The sequence below is a fragment of the Parasteatoda tepidariorum genome, chromosome 3 (assembly GCF_043381705.1).
Source record: "Parasteatoda tepidariorum isolate YZ-2023 chromosome 3, CAS_Ptep_4.0, whole genome shotgun sequence".
Lineage (NCBI taxonomy): Eukaryota > Metazoa > Arthropoda > Arachnida > Araneae > Theridiidae > Parasteatoda > Parasteatoda tepidariorum.
Genome location: NC_092206.1, coordinates 76,141,856 through 76,164,073, shown reverse-complemented (window position 1 = coordinate 76,164,073; position 22,218 = coordinate 76,141,856). Strand labels below are relative to the sequence as shown.

Genomic DNA, 22,218 nt, shown 5'->3' with positions numbered 1-22,218 from the left:
ACACTAGCATAAATTTTTTAAAAAATGGAAGGAGTTACAGCTAGGAATTCTGAATAATTTCCTTTACTTTCCTTAGCATTTGTCTACATTTTTCCTTAACGTTTCTTTTACAAAATTATTTATCCTTCTTTTTATTTAACCTGTTTGAGAGTTCATTAATGTGTTCCAAATGTACTTCCTAAAGCATCTCTTATCTTTTCTAACCGTTTGTTAAAAAACTCTTGGGGCACTTTTTCTCTTATCTTTCTCTAATTTTGTCTTCAAATTTCGGGGCATTCCTTTCTTATCGTTTGTAGACAATTCAAAGTTTGTTAATAAGTTCCAGCAGGACCGGGATAGCTTGGTTGGTACGGCACTAGGCCCATGTTCAAGAGGTCGTGGATTTGAACCCCGCAAGGCCGAAGACTTCCCGTGTAGTAAATGGTGACTGATGCACGTTAAATCTGTCGAGTCACAAAGTTCTCCATGTTTCCATAACAAATCATACCTCTGGGTGTACTGATCCAGGAGTTTCCTTGTCTTCTGGGTTGGTTCAAAATTACAGGGCTACGCAGTTGAATATTAGTAGTTGTAAACCTGGGTTGGTTGTTCAACGACTGTTATAAAATATGAAATAAGTTCCAGCTATACTAATACCACCTAAATTATCTTTTACTTTCCTTTAACGCTATGACTACAAGCCTTTCGTACATCCTGTATAAAGAAATAGTTAACACTCACTAATATGCGCTATAAACTAATTAAAAAGTAATATTTAATACTTACACATCAAATCTTGCTTTTCATTCTTTTAATTATAGAAAATCCTATTACTCAATTTCTTTTGACAGTTTTGCACTTTTTATTTATTTTTAAGATTGCAATTTCCGATTTTCGCAATTATTAATTTTTTTCCTTAAAAAAAAAAAAACTCCATTCCATATTACATTCTCTATAGACACAATAAGACGAATTCATCAAGTAGTTTTCTAAGAACTGCAAAGTTTGAAGAGACAATCCTCTTTCTTTTTACTATCGATTCTCTTCACTATCGATTGGTCCGTTCATCGGAATCTCGCTTGAGCCTTGACCATGACGGATCGACCGGTGGAATAATAATAAAAAAGAAAATAAATAATGAAAGAGCGGTCTCCACCTTCCAAGAATAGATCGGACATCTGTTTCGGAATGATGGCCGAGGTAATGTGAAAATATGACGTCGTCGAAAGTAATCACTACCAAATGCAAGGTGACGTTTTTGAATGGTTAGCTAGTGCCAAAGGATGGCTAAAATGTGGAGCACCTTGAAGAACCTTTTAAAAAGATGGGTCTTTAGGAATTTGAAGGGACCGTTTCCATATTTACAAATATAACGATTTTGATTTGTTGTTCATTAAGGTAACACAACTAAATGGAAAATAAACTTTATTTTTGAAATGAATGAATGAAACAAATTAAAACATTTTTGTTAGGTTGAAAAATGTGTACAAAATGTTTTCTTTATTTTTTTTAAATGAACGAAATACAAATAGAGCATTTTTGTAGTGTTAATATTATTATATTAAAAGTCACGATGGATCAGTGGCTAAGGTACTGAGCTCTCATTGTGGAAAACTGGGGTTCGCATCCCGAAGGTGGCTTGAACTTATCCAGCTTTATAGAATCATTTTGTATGGGAAATTGGCTTGCAAGTGTATGGAAGAAAATTTATTTAATTTTTTTATATTAACCCTTTGAACGTTAGCATAAAATTTTTCCGAAATTTTCAAAATTCCAAGCTGTTCAGAACTTTTAGCAACAGGGTTTCCAGCATCAAAAAACCGGTTTCCCCGATGTAATTTAATAGGTGAGTAGTGCGAAGCAGGGAAGTTTTCATTCAATTTTTTCACATGGGCTTAACGCTTGGAGGGTCAAAAAATGATTAAATATTTTTAAATTTTTACATGCAAGTGTATAAATACTTCAGATAAATAGTTTGATTGATTTAAACGAAAAATTCGTAATTGACTGTTAGTAATTAGTACGATTTACATTACCACTTATTAATTTTAATACATCTCTGTTTCAATATACCAAAATTTTATTTTATTGTTTCAAAGGCAGGAAAAATACAATTATTCAATGCAATATTCATGTAGCAGTTTATTAAAAAGTGTCACGGTGGCGCAGGGGTGAAGATACTTAGCTAGTATTCTGTTGGACTAAAGTTCAATCCCTGATAAGTAGCTTGAAACTCATGACCCAGCTTCAGATTGAAATGGTATCAGCTTCTCCCGAAGTAAAGGCAGCCGGTGCTCTCATATTGCCACTATCATGCCGGTGGTCATGATATTGTGAAGGTTACACCTCGAGGAAAAAACTTCCATATTTAAATTGCTGAAAAACGAAAAGTTTACAGGAAAGGTTTGATCATTACATCATTATATTTAAACTACGCTTTTTTTACGTTAATCACTTATTGGATTAGAGCTTTGGAGTATTTAGCATTATGAACTGATGTCCTCAGTGTTAGGTGATAATTTGCAATCAGAATAACATTGCNTTACACCTCGAGGAAAAAACTTCCATATTTAAATTGCTGAAAAACGAAAAGTTTACAGGAAAGGTTTGATCATTACATCATTATATTTAAACTACGCTTTTTTTTTTACGTTAATCACTTATTGGATTAGAGCTTTGGAGTATTTAGCATTATGAACTGATGTCCTCAGTGTTAGGTGATAATTTGCAATCAGAATAACATTGCATTCAAAGTTTTGGGAAATATAACCGATAAAATATTTCAAGGGTAAAGGGGGATTGCGATCTGTTCTCAAATGGGGTTATTTTGACTATGTGATGTGTCTCTTCACCTGAATAAAAGATTGCTTTAAGTCTATTACTCTGTATTTCTGGGAAAATTGAAAAAGCAATAGGTGCATTGAATTTAATTGATGATAGTGTATGTCCAGTTTATTTACAATACTTCCTACTGATTACATATTAAGTACAAATGCAATTTAAAACAATTTCTAAATGGAATTAAGTACCATAAATTTATTGGTAGCATGATGCGTGATAGAGCAGTTTTAAAGTTTCCAAAAGTATTAATCAAATAATCAATCAAACACAAAGATTTGAGAATAATAATTTTAATTCTTCATTTTAAAGTTGAAAGTGTTTTTTTTTAAAAAATGATGTGTGGTCTTCTAATATTTCTGAAACCTAAAAATTAATGAAGAAAAGTAAACAGTTACAAATTGTCTAAAGAAAATAGTCTGAAAATCAATTCTATGTTATAATCCACTAAATAATAAAAATATAAATTTTATTATTTTTTTAAATGTATAATCATTTGCTTACAAAATAATATTTTTTTTAAACTGTATAAGTTTTGGATAAAATATGGCATATGAAGGTATCGTTTGTACAAACATATTTTTGAAACTATCATTTGTAATTGGTGCAAAATATAAAATTAATTCTTATGTAATTAGACAGTAAAAATTAAGATACACTTGTTTTGTAAGTAGAATTTAAAAATAAGCATAAAAAGTGAAATTTGGGAAAATGTTCACTAAACAGTTTATATATATTTACTCAAATTCAAACATATATATGAATTATAATAAAAGAAAAACACATTTAAAAAAAAGTTCCTCCTTGTGCAAAACAGTGCATAGGGAACAGTTTTATGAAGAAAATTGGCATGGAACAGTTGAAAAAAAAAGAATTATAGTAAGGAATTTCTCCACTTCAAACTGTAAGGTATGCCGAAATGGGGAACAAATATGAGACATGAAGTTACATTTCATGTAAGGACAGTGGTGAACTTATAGCATCTTATTTCCCAAGATTGATCCAAACATTTGATTTATGAGATCTCACAGATTTATGAGATCATGTCATAACTTCCATCCGAATAAAACTATCACTAACAGAAGCGGCATATGGATTTAGGATCTCGCCCTTATGTCTCAAACTATTCAGAGTTCGTTCATAGGGCCACTAGCATTTGCTGGTCAATGTGACTCGTTATCTGTCCAAACCATGATTCCACAACTTGTCTAACTATATTTCTAGACAATTTTGGATCGATTGAGGCTGGTATTTTACTCTTTCCAGATCAGAAGACACTCTGAATCGTTCTCCAGTGTATCTGCACAAGTCTGTGATGAGTACAAGAGTCAGTTGCTTTTTGGTCTAGGAAATAAGTTCTCTCGTACAAGATAAAAGGGTACATCTTAGTTGTCGGCGTGGGGACAGACGCACAACAAGTAGTTTTGAATTGAATTCTTTATTTTGCTGATGTTTTGGCAAATTCGCAGTTGGTATTCTTGTTCCTGATGCTCCAAAATGTAATGAACCGAGGCACGTTTATGCTTCTCTTCTTTTGGGTCGAATGAGCTAGAATACGGTATTGTAAGTCGTAGTCAGATTGGAATTTGTTTAGAAATAGGGCAGTCGGATTAAAACTGGTCAGTAATTGGACTACACTATGATGCACATTTTTATGTCAGTTTGTGACAATCCCATTTCCATCCACCCTACTATCCTTACCTTAAAGAACAGATCAGACGTGGTTTCTGCTATATTGCTAGATTTTTCAGAAAATCTTTCAGAAATTATCAAATGAAATTAGGGTCACCAATTATATATAAAGCTTACAACGAAGTTATGAAAGTTCGATTGTCTTATTGTGTAAGTGTTATTTCATTAATATCAAATTGGTGATGGTCGTTTTTTTCAAAGTACCTTAAATACTATATTCCTTAATTTTGGGTGGAAAATGTAATTCTTTGAAAATATGAATACACAACTAACCTATACTTTAACATTTGCAGGAAAACAGCGTTAAGGTTTTCTTCAATCAGATTTTTCTTGTAAACTGTGAGTACTGTGAGGACAAAAAACATATGAAACATATTTTAATGACGACTGCAAAATAAATTTGAAGACAATTTTTTGGTTTTTTCAGTATTTTTTGAAATTTCAGTATTTAACGTGTTTAAGCAGTTTTACCTTTTTACTGGCCAAAATTCATTCTTTAATTTCGTTTAGATTTAATTTGAAATTGAAATTTCGAATATTTTTAAAACAAATTGCTGAACTTGAAAAATTTCAGCGTATTCGTAACAGATTTTGGGAACAAAATACATAGTATTAAATTTCTAGGAACAATATGTGTAGTTTTCTCTTCATGTAATTCAAAGCGTGTAATTTATGCTAATAAATGTCTCCGTAACTTAACATAAACAAGGAGAATAGTAAAATGTGACTAAATTGGAATTTTTATTTTATTTTGTAAGATGGTAAAAATAATATACGATTATTTTGTAAGGGTATGCGATTTTCTCTCCAATTATGTTCTTTTTTAAAAATTTAAAAGTATTTTTTAATAATCAATAATTATTTAAAGAAGACTTACCTTATCACTAGGAGATTGTACTTTTAGTACTCTCAACATCCTCAGTACTATTTTCAGGTGAATATGGAAGCGGTAACCTGATTATATCATCATTTGGTTCTGGCAGAAACACTGGAGTTAATTTACCTCGTCTACCGGGAAAATAAGAATTTTAGTTGCTAAAATAAAGTTCAAAATACTAGAAAGCGGTGCTTACAAAGCTTAAAATCAGCTTGAAATTCAATAAGTATTTCTATGTTAATGAATCTAGAGAAAAAATTTATTTAAACAGGACGATAATTTATTTACAATGGACGCTTTTATTTTATATTATTAAGGAAGTATTCTATAGAAATTAAACAGATTTCTTAATAGTTTGCATAATTTTGATGTCGAACTGTTTGTCTGTAAATAAATTCAATATAAAAGGCTGTTTTTACGTTAAGATGTCATGCAATTTAATTGAACAGTTATATGAATCATACAATTTTTTCAAAAATTTAAGCACTCTGGTTGATTAGCACTACTTTGATATCGAAGTATTACTGTGTATCAGAGGTGAGTTTAATTATTCACTATGCAGTTTCATTAATAGTCCATTATATAACTTCGGAAGTTAATTATTAGTATTAATCATTACCCACATGGCACAAAGTTTTTGTAAATATGTGAAACAAATAAATAAAAATTGTTGTTAAAAAAGTTTTAGCAAGTCTTGGAAATGTTTTCATTTACTTATTAAACTGTACAAATATCTGTCTTTCGGTAAATGCTTTTGAAGTGTTTCCTTTACGTTTCTAAAGCGTCTCATATACTACATATGTTTAAATTGTAATGACCTAAAAATGTTGATCACACTTATTTACCAAATTAGCATATTATGCAGTTAATATGAAAATAATGACTTGCATTCAGTTTAGTGATTTCATCTCTTTATTTGAGAAATATTATGCAACGTTAAAATTTCGAACCCACTTTAATCTTTTTTTGGGGGTTTGAAACAAGGTCTTCAGTAATTGGAAGTCTTATTCTAGTACAAGTTATGACACACAGCCGAAATTGCAAATAACTGTTAAGGCTACTCAACTACCTTTTGTAAGCCAATTTTGACTAAAAGATCGTTTTTCTGTTGTTTTTTTTTTACATACAAACAAAAATAAGAATTTTTATCTTTCTAAAACCATTTGAGTTTTGTTTCTAGGTCTACGTCAAATCAAACTGAAGTTGTGATGATTTAAAAAATAATTTATTTTGGTTATTACAATGAAAATTGCGACTTTTTTTGTCTTTTTCCTCAAATTTAAATTTTTGGTTGATAAAGGAAATATCTCGAAGTATTTTTGTTCGTATTACTTAAAAGTTTGCATGAACGTTTTCTTTACAAATGTTTAGGCTGTAGATTAAAAACTAATTGGTTAAACTATTTTTTTTATACTTCAGAGCAGAAATAAAAATAACTAATTTGGTTTTCTGGTCTTTTTGTGCCAAATAAGCTCGATACATCTGAATATTCATATTATGTCTGTGTACCTGCTTTAGTTGAGTTTTAATGTTTATTATTATAAAGCAAGAATGATAAAAAATAATTAAAATCAACAAAGCTATGTAATTTTGTAGATTTTGTAGATTCTTATAGATTTTGAAAAGAGTTCGACTTTTTGGTCTTTTTTGACCAGTTCTTCATATTTTCTGAAAATTTCTTTCCTCATATTGTTTTGGTATTTACACTATGTTTTAGTGTATAATACATACATAAATCCAAATAAAAGCTTTCTAAGTTGAAATTTCAAAATTTTGTCTCCAAAGGTAATCGGGTGACTTAAAAAGTTCTTTTAAATAATCTGGCTATCAAACAGAAGAAATATTTAAACTCTTTTTCAATTAAAATAGAATTATTTAAGAAAATGTTTCCGAATTATTTCATTTTCATGCAAAAGGACAAATTTTCAAAGATACTTTCAAAGAAACATTTAAGAAAGCCTGTGTGAAAGCGTTATGATTTTTTTTAATGAAGGATATTTTTCAGTGTTTTTTTCCAACTTTTTTAAATTGGGTCATATAATCAACTGTAGTATAAAGGAATAGTTCTTCGTCCTCTTTTTCAGTGGCTCGACAGACCTGGTTGGGTCCTGGTCTTTTCCAGACATCTCTACATTTGGCAACTACGCTCCAACTCTTTATCCTAAGAATGTTTAAGCCATTCTCAACAAAATCGATTTATATTAGCGGGATCTTACATAGAGGTCTTTTTTTTCATGGGATTTGCCAAAAAATCTTTCTTACAGCATCGATCTTCATGCATTCTTGCCAGGTGATTAGCTTATTTAATTAGCTAGAGTTTGATTAATTTTATAACATATTTAAAATTCCTGTAAAACTCTAAATTATTTCTTCTTCTCATTGAACCATTTACCTAGATTCCACCAAGTATACTTCGCAAAATTTTTCAAGTCTTTAATGCATATGTATGGATAGGATCTTAAAAATTAATAGTTAATTTTTCAATTGTTTAGTAAATGAGGATGAATTTAAAAAATGTGTTACCTTGATGGGTCTGGCATCATCCTAAAGCAAAAGAAATATAATATATGATTTCCAACTTAGATAAACTAATTAGTTATAGCAGCAATATTGATAATAATAGCATATTTGGTACTTAAATTACAGAGTGTTCCAAAAATGCACAATGATTTAAAAAACGAGGAAGGGAAGGAGATGGAAATTTACACTTAGCTGCGCTCTGATTAGACAACTAGATATTTTACACAGTTTCTCAATTTGTTAGAAAATTCATCAAAAAATAGCTTCGACCACTCAAAAAAACACAACAACAATTAAACAACATGTTTTGTTACCACATTTGTTACGACCGTCCTTACCCCTTGAAATACTTGCAAGAATGCCCTTTAATTTGGTTCACATATTGCGCCAAGTCGTTTCTATAAACAGTGATTATTTTAAAAGTATTGCTTTATAGCGTTTATTATTTATTAGCAACATTTGTTGAATTTTTCAACACGTATTTGTCAAACTGTTTTTTTTTAATATTTCGTTTATTAGCCAGCAATTTATATTTCCATCCAGTTTTTTAAATGATTTTTCATATCGTTCAAGTTCATGCTTGGAATACCTATCGATAAATATTAAAAAAAATCATTATTATTTAATGCCAAAAGTATAACTATTTAGTCTAAATATTTGTTCTTGCTATTAAAGTCCTGCATACAGAAAAAACTTCAATCCATTTGTTGCCTAAATTCAGGTAACAGTGGTTCCAGCTTGCTCGGTGATGCACCCATCCATGTATGCGTAAATCAAAAATTGATGTGAAAGTAAACAGAGCTAGTGGTAAGTGATATACTTAGTGGATAAGAAGATTAATGGACGTAAGTGATGGTATCTCGATAGATGGATAAGCGATAGAAGATGCTGCTGGCCAATTTATTATAAAAAATACAGGTTAATCTCAAAGACGTCTCTGCATTTAGTAGGGAAGAGAATGACATTTTTGGGATAGGTTAAAAAGTATTTTAAATACAGTAAATAGATTAATGGATTTGTAATAACTAGTAAATTACTTGACAGAATGGCTAGTCTCATTTTTAGACTAAGGCAAACTAGCAGAACAAATAAAGAGTTATTAGCAAAGTAAAACATATTCAGCCCGAAAAATTCTCATTAAAATAGTAAAGATGAAATATGTATAAGATAGGCTGAACTCCGACCCTCCCCAGGGGGGTATACGGAGATAAAAGTTAAATTATTACATTAACAAATTTCTCTAAAAACTAAAATTACAGTAAAATTATGCCAAATGACAGTGGTGGTGATCAGTTAAAAGTGGATTAACTATAACATTTGACAATTAAAAACATGTTTTAAAGGCAATGAAATCCAATAGGGCCGTAATAAATGTCGGAAATAAATGATTATAATAATTATAATAATAAGGAAACAAGAGATAAAAAAATCTTAAAACTAAAATCGATGAAAGCTAAAAGTCCTAAGTGTAAATATCTAAAAGTAAAAGTCTGACTGGAAGTCGATGAAGTCTAAAATCAAAAGTAGATAAAATTTCAAAATGTAAGGCTAAAAGTTGATTAGTATAAATTAATGATGACATGTTCTATTGTTGGTTCATGACTGGGGTCAGTTGATCTGGGGCTAAAATGTCCTCGAGGGTTCGTATAATAATTTGAGTCACAATTTTCATGCAGGTTAATATAGCATGGAATTGGTGATCCTCTTCGTAGTTGTTTATGTGGGTTCCACAAAGTGTCCGGAATCTTGGGCAGTACTTAATTAGATGTTTAATGTCCTGTCTCACTCCACAGTAATTGCATGAAGCTGATTTCCTGAAATATTTTTGTTGATAGGTCCCGAACACTCCGTAGCCAGTAAGGAGCTGGTTTAAGTAAAAATTGGTCTGCAGGCGCTTTATGCTAGGGTCCTTAAAAATTTATAGATTTGTCTTCCCTTGTCACTAGACCTCCAGTCATCTCTCCAGTGGTTAAAAGTGATGTTCTTAATGTAAGATTTAATTTGACATTTTTCACCCGGGATCTCAAAATCAATCTGGCTAAGCTTAAAGATAAAATATGTATGAAAAAATGAGCTTATGTGCTTCCTTATGTTTCTGAAAAATATAAAACATTTTACAACGAAATTTACTCATAGTAGGCCAATGAGTAACAAAAAGGAAATTAGCTAAGATGATACTTCAGTGACAATTAAAAGATTTTGTCTTACGATAAAGTTGAATATTGTGAATTGTATTATAANAGTCGATGAAGTCTAAAATCAAAAGTAGATAAAATTTCAAAATGTAAGGCTAAAAGTTGATTAGTATAAATTAATGATGACATGTTCTATTGTTGGTTCATGACTGGGGTCAGTTGATCTAGGGCTAAAATGTCCTCGAGGGTTTGTTTAATAATTTGAGTCACAATTTTCCTGCTGGTCAATATGGCAAAGAATTGGTGTTCCTCTTCGTAGTTATTTATGTGGGTTCCACGAAGTGTCCGGAATCTTGGGCAGTACTTAATTAGATGTTTAATGTCCTGTCTCACTCCACAGTAATTGCATGAAGCTGATTTCCTGAAATATTTTTGTTGATAGGTCCCGAACACTCCGTGGCCAGTAAGGAGCTGGTTTAAGTAAAAATTGGTCTGCAGGCGCTTTATACTAGGGTCCTTAAAAATTTATAGATTTGTCTTCCCTTGTCACTAGACCTCCAGTCATCTCTCCAGCGGTTAAAAGTGATGTTCTTAATGTTAGATTTAATTTGACATTTTTCACCCGGGATCTCAAAATCAATCTGGCTAAGCTTAAAGATAAAATATGTATGAAAAAATGAGCTTATGTGCTTCCTTATGTTTCTGAAAAATATAAAACATTTTACAACGAAATTTACTCATAGTAGGCCAATGAGTAACAAAAAGGAAATTAGCTAAGATGATACTTCAGTGACAATTAAAAGATTTTGTCTTACGATAAAGTTGAATATTGTGAATTGTATTATAAGGAAGAGCAAATAAGTTTCATTAAACAGGATTGCAGAATCATTCAGAATAATTATGAAATTTACATGGGTTTGAGAGGCCAATATAAATAAATATATATATTTACCGTAGCGGAGGGAAATTTTGAAGATCACGCATGGATTCCTTTCCGACATTATTATCAGGCAATACGGATCTGAAATTAAATCAAATTATAGTATGCATGTATCGTCGGAAAAGTGAAAAATCCGGCATTGTATACAATACCTTGATATCGTCTATAAAAACGCATAAAATCAAAATTGCAGAGGCATGAAATGAATCAGCATTTCACACATTTCTTAAGCATGGCATACAATGCCAATAATAAATAAAATAATTATTTTATACTTTTAACTAGTATCATTAAGAGATTAATTAGTATTAATTGAATGACATGCAAACACGTTAATATTTCATTTTGCTTAATTTGATAAAAAATCTCTATTATTATAACCAGCTTAACCTTGATAATATATGTCTCTCACATTGATTGGTATTCAATACGGATATTTTAAAAGTAAATTGTCTTTGCCCGGTATTCCTTGCACTGAACTTTACTTTAAGGTAAAGGGATATTACTCAAGTATGGAATATAATATAAATACAATAATTTAATTGATTCAAAGCAATAATAATATTTAAATCTGATGATTGCAAATCACGGAAAAGCTCATAACAAATTTAAAAAATAGTATCTGTTGCAATAAAAGTGATTAAAAAAATAGCTTGAACGTTGAATGAGTGAAAAAGACTATTGCCTTTTACTTCGTTTGGCTTAATGCAATGCTCTTTTTTTTATCGTTTTAATTCCCTTTCACCGTTATTTAACTAAATAATGGTTCATCTGATTTTGAGAAGATTTTCTTTCTCATCTAGGTAATAAGATTGTTTGAATAGAATATAATTTATAGTTTCGTATTGGGATAACTTAAATTAAAAAATTAAATTTTATATTAAGCAAGAGAAATAAAGTTCATACTTAGAAAGTTTTGCTGACCCTTCAGTAGATATGCTTGCACTCCGTGTCGCAGAAAGACTTTCCTCAGATTCTTTCTCAAGATTAATTCTTAAAGATGAATAAAAAAAGTGTTATATTGCTTAATTAAATTCATATAAACTTAACAGAAAATATAAACGTTACTTTACCAATATCAGGCTAAGTGAATGCTAATTTCGTGTGATTAGTCAAATTCTGTTCGTTTATCACAATAAAACCACATTTTAAAAGTTATCTCTCAATTTAATCCCACAAAGGAATTCAATTTCTTATAATTTGTCAGTGTGTACAATCAATATTAATTTCACAAAACTATAAACTCAAAATCATTTAAGTGACTAAAGTAGTCCCTTTTCCAAATTAGGTTTTTGATTTTATACCTCATTTTAATTTTTTGTTTGCAGTGCCATATGTGAACGAAAATGTATGGACCACTCATTCAAATCAGGATGCTATTTTTTGGGAAATCCAAATCTGCAATAAAATTGGTGGTAAGATTTCGAAATTGCTCTACGCCTTATGCATGAACGGTGAAGTATGAAGATCAAATTTGGTATTACTGAAAACATTGTTTAAAAATATTTCACATGTGTATGCTTAAATGGCATAATAAAATACAAAACAAGATAAACTACAGTAGCTGAGAGGGGCAGATATGGACAAAATGCAGTTCATTGCTCTATAGAGTAGCGGTGATGAGCTGATGTTAATACTTTTAAAGGCATTTCAGGACTATTAACGACAATAGTTCCTCACCGCCTTTTCATAGTGCTTGTAAATGCATTTTACCCTGATTCGCTCATCTCGGCCACTATGGTTTTTCTTGCTCTGTTTTTCATTTCTTTCTTTCTCTCGACTACTGTAGTTTTCTAGTTTTGTTTTTTGCCTTTATTTTTAAATTTTTTTGTTGGCAACTTTATATTTTGTATTTCAGATCACTTTTGCTTCCTCTCATTCACGTCTGGCATGTCCTAAAAATGGGCTATTGTTTTTGAGAGCTTGAACCATGTTGACTGTTATTTCTAATTTGCATATTTTTGAAGCAAATGAAGATTTTAATCATGTATTATACAGCTTCAGTTTTATTGGGAATATTTATTTTAAATTGTTTAGTAGTTTTTATCCTTGTGTTCCGTTTAGTGACTTCAAATACCTAAATCTGTTGAAGTTTTAAAAAATGATGGGATTATCATACTCGTCAATTTTTACTTTTTAGAAACATAATTTTCTCACGTGGAAGTGGAATGAGAATTGAGAAATCAATTATAATCATACCACAGCACGATAATCATGCATTTATGTAGACATGTAAATTTAATTTTTTGATCTGTTGCAATGGGTTGAATTATTTCACATTAAATTTATAATCAGAGAATGATATTAAAATGCAGAAGTTATGTTATCATTTTAAAAATGAAAAATAAATCTTCCAGAAAATTCTGAAGAAAATGGATTGCAATAACTACTTTTTTAAATCCGGTGACTGGTGCATTATAATTATTTTTGGGTCTTGTCCGGATGAAATTACAGTAAAAAATACCAACACTCGGAGTGCAGGTACTTTTTAGCGTAAAATCCACTTTCACTGGATTATGTTATGAAAGGAAATACTGATATATATTAATTTTGACAGTAATAATTACCATGAAATTACAAAATCACTCTAATTAAATAAATATTACTGTAAAAATCGCGATGTAATATTTTACAGTAAAAATGGATTAACCGGTAAAAATAGATTTTATAGATAGATGTATTTTACGGATCACACATCTAAAGTGCCGGTACTTTTACCGTAATTTGATCCTTTATCATTGTAAGGAAGAATGCAGAGTCTTACAACGAAGAATAAAAATTTAAAAATTTTGAAAATTCAAAATAAAATAAAAAGGAAGCCCAAAGATTTTTCAAAATTACTTGCAGCAGTGCTAAAAATTTACCATCTGCTAACGATATAGTGTCATCATCCATTGATATAATCTGAATTGACTATTCTACTGAATCTACTAATCTGAATTAATAGAATCATCCAATCGATTGATAGAATCTATCCAGAAGATTCAATTCTGTCATCTCAACGAATCAATTAATATGTTGGTACCATTGAAGCACCAGAAGACATAAATGCGAAGTCATAAGTATTTACATACTTCTCATTGATGGTAGTAGATTACATTTTCACACTAATTCTAAATGATTTACTTCAACCCACTCAAATATATGGATGTCTCATAAATGCAGCGACAAAATTCTATGGGAGGTTAAATGGATGAAGAATCGAATAGCAACCCGCGATCAAAAATGCCATCATATTTCGTTCGGAGAGCTTTTCTATTGTGAGCATATTACTCATGTCCTTTTGACAGGTACATTTATTTATCTAAAATATCCAAATTTCCCGTTAATTTTATGTTTTTAAATAATTAGCGACGAAAATTGCATTCAAATAGTCCCAGATTTAGATGTTTTTTAATGAATTTAATGATTTTGGGAGCTTATCAAGTTAGTTGCCAAATTATAAAATAAAGATAAAACAGCTATTTCTGAATTTATTTGAATGCAATTAGTGACAATAACTATTAGAAAAAATGAAATTTAGATAATTTGGATAAATAAAAGTACTTGTTCATAGGTATACAACGAAATAGTTCACAATACTGAAACTCCCTTACAAGCGTACGATAACAATACCGATCATGGGTTGCTATGAAATCCTTAACCCTTTTAAAGTGCTCTACCTCCCCTAGAAGTTTTACGGGACATGCTGTACGGGATTACGGGACATGCTAGCAACATTTATGGGACATGCTGTACATCTAATTGCCTTGTTGGCTTCTTGAGTTTGAATTTATTAAATAAATTTAAAAGAAATGAGCTTAATTTTTCACAGAATTAAGACGAAGGAAGCTAATCATTATGATTACTCCGAAATTTCAAAAGTGTTTTAGAAATTTAATCTTCATATATATAAAATACGAATATTTGGTATAAATGCTAATAAATTTTTTTTAAATAATTCATCTCACTAAATTTACTTCAGTACTTTTCAAATGAATTAAAATTAAAATTAGTTTATTAATTTTTGCTAGTAATTTTGTTTGAAAATTACTTCAAGTTTGTAAAGTAAATATCCCTTTGATTGGAATTGCTTTCTGGTTTAGGTATTGGAGTAAACATCTTTTCTTTTTTAGAAGTCCTAAAAAAATTAAAAAAAGAAAGAAATGTAATTTTGGTAATTGAATAATTTGGAAAACTTGCATCATATATATATATATAATATAAAGAGGAAACTATAAATGGAAAAAACCAATAATCTTCTTCAAGACACATCTATTGGTATAATTTAAGGCGATATTTCTGAACAAAGAATAATTATCCTAAGATAAAAATTATTCTTTATATGCGTCGATATATAGATAGATATAGATATATATATACATGAAAAAATAATTTCTTGTCACTTACATTCACATATAAACATTATTATGCCTTTATATATTTGATTATATTATAAATAAATTTAACCCACAGTGGATCCATTGTAAAAAACGGTTCCCAGCATAACACCGAAGCCAAATATCACCGGCAGTGGACAGTGTGCGAGTGCGTGACTATTTTGATTTGCCTGCTAAGGGGCGAGGGTGAGCAATATAGGTCCTTGTTAAACTATTCTACCTTAAAATGCCAGATTTTCGTATAGGTCTTTAGGCTTTCAAAGCGATGAAGCCATCCCCTCAGCAGAGGATCAAATTGTGATGGCATGTTCTCGGATTCTCCTCAGGGATGATTCCCAGACTACAGCCAATAGCTCATTGTACTATGCTAGTGTGTCGTAAATAATGTATTATTCCTATTACTAGTATTACTATTTAAATTTAAAGCTGTAGATTTGAATTGCTTTATATCCACGTGTAAAATTCAGCATAATAATATAATAGTCTTTATCTCTACAATTTTTGCAATTAATTTCGTTTTTATTTATTATTTTGCTTACTTTGTTTTGTTTATTTTCTTATGTTTTATTATTTTTAAATTTTAGCACATTTTTTGAAATATTTCATCTCATTTATATCTTATTGGATTTATACTTGTTATAGTTGTTTTATTGCATCCGTTTTCTTATTTCGTTTGTTATTTTAATACAAACAATTCGCATAAGCTTCTAATTAATGCTGAAAAATACTTAAATTAAATGTGAACATAAAAAAAGTGTTCATTATGTTTTTCAAAAAAAAAATAATTAGAAAAATTTAGATACCTGTTTATAGGTGCCAAATACATTTTCATACGACTTTGGATATCTGTATTATCAGTTGCGCTGAAAAGAATTCAAATAATTTAATGTTTATATTAACTCTCTGGAAATTATCCATAGTAACATAAAATTATTTAACTTAAATAAAAAAATATTGAAAAAGTAATATTTTCTTTTTTTTCTGTGAAGAATTTCAAACTGCTAAAGCATATTTTCGGAAACGATTTCTTTATCTACGTAAATAAGATTTAAAAAAGAAATATATTTAACAAGGAAAAATATGCCTAGAAAAAAAATTGAAAACAAAATTTATATATTTGAAATATTATGTAGAAATGTGCTGAGAAATCTATGTCTTTAGTGCATTCCAAAGACCTTTAGTGCGTTCCATTCGACAGAAACAATATCGAGTTGCATGTGACTAGTTGAAAATAAAGTGAATAAATGGTTTAACAAAAAACGATGCATTATTTTGTTTTATTTTCATTAAAAGAAATAGTAACTTTTACAAGATTATAAGTGAAATTCGATTTGCTTTTTATAAAATAAGTTTAAGTTAATGTATATTATAAGATAAAAAGCAAAAATAACTATAAAACTGGAATGCAAACTAGAGGCGGAAAAGCAAAACAAGTCCTTAACTATCTTCCAATGGGATTAGATAATTCCTTTTCTTTTCCAAGTTAAGAAGGTTAAAGAATGCATGGTATTTTTTAAAATGTTGGTTTTTAAGGTTGCCTGATTTACACTTATCCGATATTCTCAGCACTGCATTGTTTGAAAGTAAACGCCATTGCCATGTATACATTTGCTTGATATTCCTTACACTGATAATTTTTAAGTTCTGAGGTCATCCTTGCTACACTGGCTTTTTTGCATTTAGAAGGACCAAATATAATTATAAAAAAAAATGCGTACGAATTGGAAAAAGCCTGAAACGATCAAGTGTTTGCATTTATTATATCATTAGAACTGTTTGATTTATATTTTATTTTTAATTCCCTAATTTTGAATTCGAAAATAAATTTTGTCTGCTGTACTTGTATCAATACCCATAGGGAGGTACCTTATAAATAAAAGGCTAGTGAAGTATCGTCATCAATTTACTTTTTAAGAATTTTAATTGATTTTGCGTACATAATAAGGTATTTATAATAATATAAGATAATAAATATTTTCCTTTTCAAGAATAATCTCAAGAGAATGATTGAACTGAAAAATGGATTTTACAAACTAACGATAATATATATTTTCTTTTGAAACAAAAATTTCAGCAATAATTTTTGTAAGCACTAGCACAATTTAAACAATGGATTTTACGAAAAAATAATTTACTACTAAATTCAAAACAATGGGTCGAATTATGCTCTTAGAAGCATATATATAATTAAAAATCAGGACAGTAGATTTTATTAAATAACGGTATAATACTGAATGTTTTCGTTTTAAAAATGTTCTAAATCTTAATCTAGAAAATAGTTAAAAAGTAGGAAAGAATAGTATAATGATGAAAAAAACCCTAATATATTATTACTGTAGTTTTTTTTTAATTTTAAACGATGATATTTTAGAAAGTATATAAATAATTAAAAAAAGAGACTTTTATAAATTAACTACTTTCTAAATTAATTATTATATAATTAAGAATTTTATAAATTAACTATATAATACTCTATATTTTTAGTTGATGTTTTTTAGCTTTTATGGAAAATTTAAAAAAATGTATATTTATTTTATTTTATATTGCTGTATATTCTAAGGATAATCTATAAAAATAGAAAAAAGACTAATTTAAATAGAACAACTTTACATTATTGTATATTTTCGGTTTAAAACAAAAGAGTTTAAAATTTTTACAGAAAACATATTAAAAGTTATAAGAAAAGAAACCATAGATTAATAAAACCGATTACATATAACAAAGTTTTTTTTTTATTTGCAATTGCTCTAAAAATAAACTAGGCAATATTTGAATAATTAAAATAAGGGGGACAGTATTATTGATGGGCTAACAATATATAACTAAATATAAAAAAAAAGATTTTAAATGTGTGGAGCAAAAACATATTCAAAAATATTTTTAACACTTCATTTAATAATTGTATCTAAAATTACCTTCTGTAGGTTGGACTACTGTAAGGAACCCTGAAATAAAAAGATTACGTATCATTTATAATTTGCTTATAAAATGATAAAGCTTAAAATAATAAAGATTAATGAGTAAAACAAGATTTTGGAGTCTATTTTGGAAGAATTCTGAAAATCTCTAATTATTATACTGAAATATACAGGGTATTATGTAATCACTGCTGTTAATGCACATTTTAAGAACCCTTGTTAAAATTAAACTCAAAAAAGCCTACGCATTAGAGCTCACAAATAATATTTTTAGCAAGAGAAAAAGGATCTTTTGATATTTATAACATCAGAGGTGATATTTTTAACAGTGATACCCATTGCTACAAAAACAGAGAAGGGTTATTGGATTTGTTATAGGATGTATAGGATTTGTTAAAAAGGCCTACAGATTTTCTTAGGCAATTAAACAAGTTTCAATGGTTTTCATTCTTCCATCTTCATTATTGATGCAAAAGATTTTGATAGGGGAAATTATTTTGCTCTGATACTTTTCTCTTTCAGTCAATGTCGCTACCATGGTTTTCCCGTTTTGTGCTTCACCTTTATTTTCAACTTTTTTTTATTTTTCCGTTTTAAATCACTTTTGATTTTCTCATTCACGCTTGATCAGTCTTGAGGAAGGCCGCCAATTTTTGAGCACTTGAAGCATATCGGCTTTTATTGCATTCTTCATAAAGGGAAGGAAATTTTATATCGTTAAATGTATCTTTCCACTTCAGTTTCTTGGGATTATTTATTTAATATTTTGTTATTGTTTTTTTCTTCTCTTTATCACTTGAATATTGAATCATTTCTTTTTATATGCATAATGTTTAGACCTTACATTTACAATGATTTTTAAGTACATATTAAGGGAGGTAGTTACGTAATATCCTGTAAAAACATTATTTTTAATCTGGAAGCAAAATAGGGCATTCTATTGAAAAATATTTATTCGTTTGTGATCAAATAAAATTTTGTTTTACTCGTTAAAGTGTATTTTTTATTGTAATTTAATGTTTTTAGATTATTAAAATTACTGAGAAGGAGCAATAGCTTTGTTCACAAAAGAATTCAGTATTTTTCAGTAAGCTTGATTTGAGATTTGAAAGAAAATGATCTGAGATTTTTAAAAACGAGAGATTAAGAACTGAAATTAAACAATGAGAAAAAAGATTGGAGATTTTTTAAACCAAGATCTGAATTTCTTTAAAGGAAGTTTCTTCACTGTTTTCAATTTACTAATATTAGTAAATCAAATTGCCTTGGTGATTAATTGATCAAACTAGAGCAGTTTGTGGCTTGAGCACGTAATTTTAATCATATTAAGAAGATTTTGGTTCGAGTGCAGAGAAAATACTTTGTGTTAAAATAGAGAACTGGTATACATAATTAGAGCATTAATTATAGTAAAAAATAATTAATTAATATTGACATGCATTAAATATTTAGTTTAGGAACGTTTTAAATGACAAGGAATTAAAATATAGGTGACAGATTTTATATGATCTATAAACCTTTTAAAAAATAAAGTTAAAAAATGTGCATATTTTGGGCTAAAAATTAATATTTAAACAGAGAAAAGCAAAAATGTTATCAAATTATGACGAATCCTTATTGAGAAATATTGGATTAGAACATCAACACCAGTTTATTTTGAAGTTCAGTTCAAGAACGGTGAAATTCTGCTTCTGACAGGTAACCTGATACCGATAGCACATATATGTGTATCAAATACAACAAAAGCGAGATATTTAAGGATAACATTCGAATGCAATATAATAACATCGCGATAACTGTCGATAACAAAACATATCAAAAAGATAATATGAGTACTATACATAACAATAGCTATAGAATATAATATTATTGTGACTTATAATATTATTATAATTATAAATTATATAATATAATACAAATAAGTTAAATTGGAAAAATATTGCAATATGTTGCTAATTTTCGGTATTTTTACCGAATACATCGCGATATTAAAATTCATACTTATCGGTTTTAGGGACTAATGTTTGTGTTTGCAACAACTTGTAAAAGCAGTTATCAAAACATACAATCTGATAATTGCAATATATTTTTTGAATTTATAGGTTTCTAAAGTAAATAAAATAAGGTCGGTGATCACGACAGATGGTGTATTATATTTTGATATTAAATTTATATTGATATTATTTTAATTTTGATATTATTTTAATTTTGATATTATTTTTATATCGATATTGATATTATTTTAATATTGATATTATATTACACTTTTTGAACTTTTTAAAAACAAATCCGCTAAATCCAGTTTGTGAAATAAAATACATTTTATGGTTTTACAAACGAAAAAAGATTCCATTAATTATTTATAAACCCTATGATGAAAATTAATTAAAAAAATCATTGAATTACAACAATTGCAAAATGCCCACTTAGAGTCACAGTAATAGACAAAAGCAAGCATAATTAAAAATTGATAACGCTTTGATTTTTTAAAGAAGGATATATCATGCATACTATATGAATGATATATATTTCAGATTTCATCACCACATACAGTGGTGGCCAAAAGTGTGGACACTTTTTGGAATCCTGAATGCCAAAAGTGCATCGAAACTGTCCTTAAACCAAAATTGATACCTTCCATCAGGGATCTCTTCCCCAACAACGAACCATTTATTTTTCAGCAGGATTCAGCTCCATGCCACACAGCAAAAGTATGTAAAGCATGGTTCAAAAATAAAGGCATAGATATATTACCATGGCCAGGAAACAGCCCTGATCTCAATCCAATTGAAAATNTGGGAGAAAAAGTCTCAGAATGCAATTCTTTTTCTGGTACAGTCAAAAAAGTTTTTACGTAATACTTTTTATATTTGCTAAAAATAAAAGTAGTTGCTTTGTATTGAAAAAAAAATGAACTTACTTTATTACGGTATCTTTACTTCCTCCATAGGGTGGACCATCAAGTTTTTGTTTCTTAATCTGATCCAAAACTTCGGAAATTCTAATTTTTTTTTGTTGCGAAAAACATTAATAAGAATGAAACATAAAATTCACTAAGGATCTTATTGATAAATGGTTACGTAAACAATGTGAATGCTTAAGTTAGCAATTCATTATGAAATAAATTGGGCATAGCATCTTGGTTATTAATGAAAAAATTGGGTAGACTATATTTGTGGGTGCCCCTTGTTTCTCGCCAAGTTGTAATCGTGGTTGATTGCCAAGCTGTGCGATGTTGAAACCCAATCGTGATTCTGATTGGTTTAGATTTTAACGTTATTTTTTAATGTTCAACGGTATAGTATGTAATTTCAGAGGTCCGTTAGTTCTACGTTGGATACCGGCAGGTAAGGTTACTTTTGCTTCTGGTCAATAAGCTCTAAGGTATGTGGCCAGTCATAAAAAAGCGATCGAGGTACACAAATTCTATTTATGATAAATTTAGACAGTATCTAACTGCAATTAGAGAATTCTGTGCACCTAAATCTGAGGATATTCAAGCTTAATGAAGAAGTTAGTTTTTTCCCTCTTCTTTCTGTGCTTACTCCATTAACTTTTGTTTCCATTCAAAATGCATTTTATTGGGTTTATTAACTTTGCTTTTATTGGGTTCATTGCAATTTTATAAAGTTTTGGGCCAATGTTTTGTTCAAATTTTCCAATGTTTTATTGAAATATCATTATGTTTTGGCCGCCATTCCTGTTACCACGGTGTACCGTGCAAACAGGAATGGCGCCAAACATAAGTCGCCAATTTCGCCAAGGCTCAAGTTTATTTTTTCCCGAAAAAATTGTTTATATTTTGCAAAAAGAAATTGTTTAAAGTAAATGGTTTAGCAACTAACGTTACATTATTCTTAGACAAATATTTGGTATTTATATTATATTTAGCACCATGAAAAAGGAAATTGATCATTATTTATATTACCAATATGCTGTA

General features: G+C 29.1%; 1 protein-coding gene across 1 annotated transcript in view; it reads right to left on the bottom strand.

Annotated features, from left to right (window-relative positions):
* Window positions 1-3,104: 3,104 nt before the first annotated feature.
* Window positions 3,105-22,218, bottom strand: part of LOC107453111 (golgin subfamily A member 4-like) — a 52,436-nt gene continuing 33,322 nt past the window's right edge. The window contains exons 16-24 of the mRNA XM_071179234.1: window positions 21,199-21,279; window positions 18,276-18,305; window positions 16,164-16,223; window positions 15,015-15,101; window positions 11,888-11,974; window positions 10,994-11,062; window positions 7,910-7,930; window positions 5,387-5,517; window positions 3,105-3,183 (exon numbers count right to left, since the gene is read on the bottom strand). Coding sequence (XP_071035335.1) covers window positions 5,394-5,517; window positions 7,910-7,930; window positions 10,994-11,062; window positions 11,888-11,974; window positions 15,015-15,101; window positions 16,164-16,223; window positions 18,276-18,305; window positions 21,199-21,279 — 559 coding nt within the window. The 3' untranslated portion in view covers window positions 3,105-3,183; window positions 5,387-5,393. The remainder of the gene's footprint in view (window positions 3,184-5,386; window positions 5,518-7,909; window positions 7,931-10,993; window positions 11,063-11,887; window positions 11,975-15,014; window positions 15,102-16,163; window positions 16,224-18,275; window positions 18,306-21,198; window positions 21,280-22,218) is intronic.